Genomic DNA, 1,954 nt, shown 5'->3' with positions numbered 1-1,954 from the left:
ATATTAATAGTATATATAAGGAACTTTTCTTATTGTTTAACTTGTAAATTATTTCAATACTTAATTTGAAAAAAATCTTTTTTTTTTAAAAATATATTTATAAATTTATTATAATTTGCTTATTTGACTTTTATTTCAAATTTTTTTAATTTTTATCTATTTTATATCCTCATTAAAAGTGCTCGCCTTATTGTGATGAATGTAATTAAAACAGCGTATGCTCAAAATGTATTGAAAAATATTATCTTGACTCTTCTGGAAGCTGTTAGCCTTGCGATTAAACTTGCTTAAACTGCTCTGGACCTTCAAAAGAAAATTGCTTATCTTGCATTTCAGGGTTGTTTTTTTAGCAGAAATCAAGTTCATGTGTCTAAAATTGTGATTAAAATTAATATCCTGACTCTTAAAATGTATGTTAATTATGCGATCAATCATGTGCAATTTGCTAAGGAGCTGGACCAAACAATTGCTTATCTTGTTAATTAGGTTTATACTTATAACCTATTACACATTCATTTGTGTAAACTTGTGATTAAAATTAATATCCAGACTCTTAAAATGTATGTTAATTATGCCATCAATCATGTGCAATTTGCTAAGGAGCAGGACCAAACAATTGCTTATCTTGTTAATTAGGTTTATACATGTAACCTATTACACATTCGTGTGTTTAAACTTGTGATTAAAATTAATATCCAGACTCTTAAAATATATGTTAATTATGTGATCAATCATGTGCAATTTGCTAAGGAGCAGGACCAAACAATTGCTTATCTTGTTAATTAGGTTTATACATGCAACTTATTACACATTCATGTGTTCAAACTTGTGATTAAAATTAATATCCAGACTCTTAAAATATATGTTAATTATGCGATCAACCATGTGCAACTTGCTAAGGAGTAGGACCAAACAATTGCTTATCTTGTTAATTAGGTTTATACTTATAACCTATTACTCATTCATGCGTTTAAACTTGTGATTAAAATTAATATCTAGACTCATAAAATATATGTTAATTATGTGATCAATCATGTGCAACTTGCTAAGGTGCAGGACCAAACAATTGCTTATCTTGTTAATTAGGTTTATATATGTAACCTATTACACATTCATGTGTTTAAACTTGCAATTAAAACTAATTCATAAATGCATAATAACAGTGCTAATTATGTGATCAAACTTGTAGCAGTTGTGATGGAGCAGGACCAAATAGTTGCTTGTCCTGTATACCTGGATTATATTATTAGCCAAATAAAAAATAATGTGTTTAGAATTGTGATTTAAATTAATTTATTAATTCTTTAAATCAGTGTTAACCCTGTGATTAATCTTGCGCAAGTTGTGATGGGTCTTCTTCTAAAAGCTGTTTATCATGCCCTTAAAATAGCTTTTTGTTTAATAAGATGTGTGTAGGTATTTGTCCAAATGGATTTTAATCAAATCTCATTTCACTTACTTGCGATTAATGTTAAAATTATATGGATCCTAAATGCAATTCTTGCTATCCTAGTTGCTAGTTATGCAAATCCAGATAGGCTAAAGACTCTTAATGCGATAGCTGCTACTCAGAAACAAGATAATTAGATTCAGATAATAATTGCACTTGCTTAAATCCAAAAGATTAAAGAAATAATTTTTATTAATGTAGCTATCAAAATATTGCTGTACTTGACATTCAATTAAGCGCAACAAAACCACTGCTAATTATAGATTTCGGTTCACCTTTAAAAGGTATATCAGTAGATACGTCTTTACCTATATGTTAATAAATATTTGATCAGCCAACTTTGATTTTACTTGGTTCAGATTCGTTGTGCCAAATAACTGGAAATCAAGTTTAAGTAAATTTAGGTAATTTTTTCAGATTTAGACAAGATTTGTATAAAAAATTTCTTACTTAATTATTTAATAAAATCTTTTTTTAAATAAAATTTGTTAATTTTTGTTCTTT

General features: G+C 27.3%; 1 protein-coding gene across 1 annotated transcript; it reads left to right on the top strand. All coding sequences in view use genetic code 6, as the record gives it.

The window, feature by feature from the left end:
- Positions 1–214: 214 nt before the first annotated feature.
- On the top strand, positions 215–1,667 carry TTHERM_01691290 (zinc finger lsd1 subclass family protein; the record flags this gene model as incomplete). The annotated part of the gene is made up of 2 exons (XM_001029226.2): positions 215–1,470; positions 1,514–1,667. Coding segments are annotated over 2 exons (1,409 nt in total), but the record flags the coding sequence as incomplete, so codon positions are not given.
- Between the last annotated feature and the right edge of the window lie 287 nt (positions 1,668–1,954).

The sequence above is a fragment of the Tetrahymena thermophila genome (assembly GCF_000189635.1).
Source record: "Tetrahymena thermophila SB210 genomic scaffold scf_8254238, whole genome shotgun sequence".
In the NCBI taxonomy this organism is placed as follows: Eukaryota; Ciliophora; class Oligohymenophorea; order Hymenostomatida; family Tetrahymenidae; genus Tetrahymena; species Tetrahymena thermophila.
Note: the sequence above shows the minus strand (reverse complement) of the source record. Positions and strands in the feature narration are given on the sequence as shown.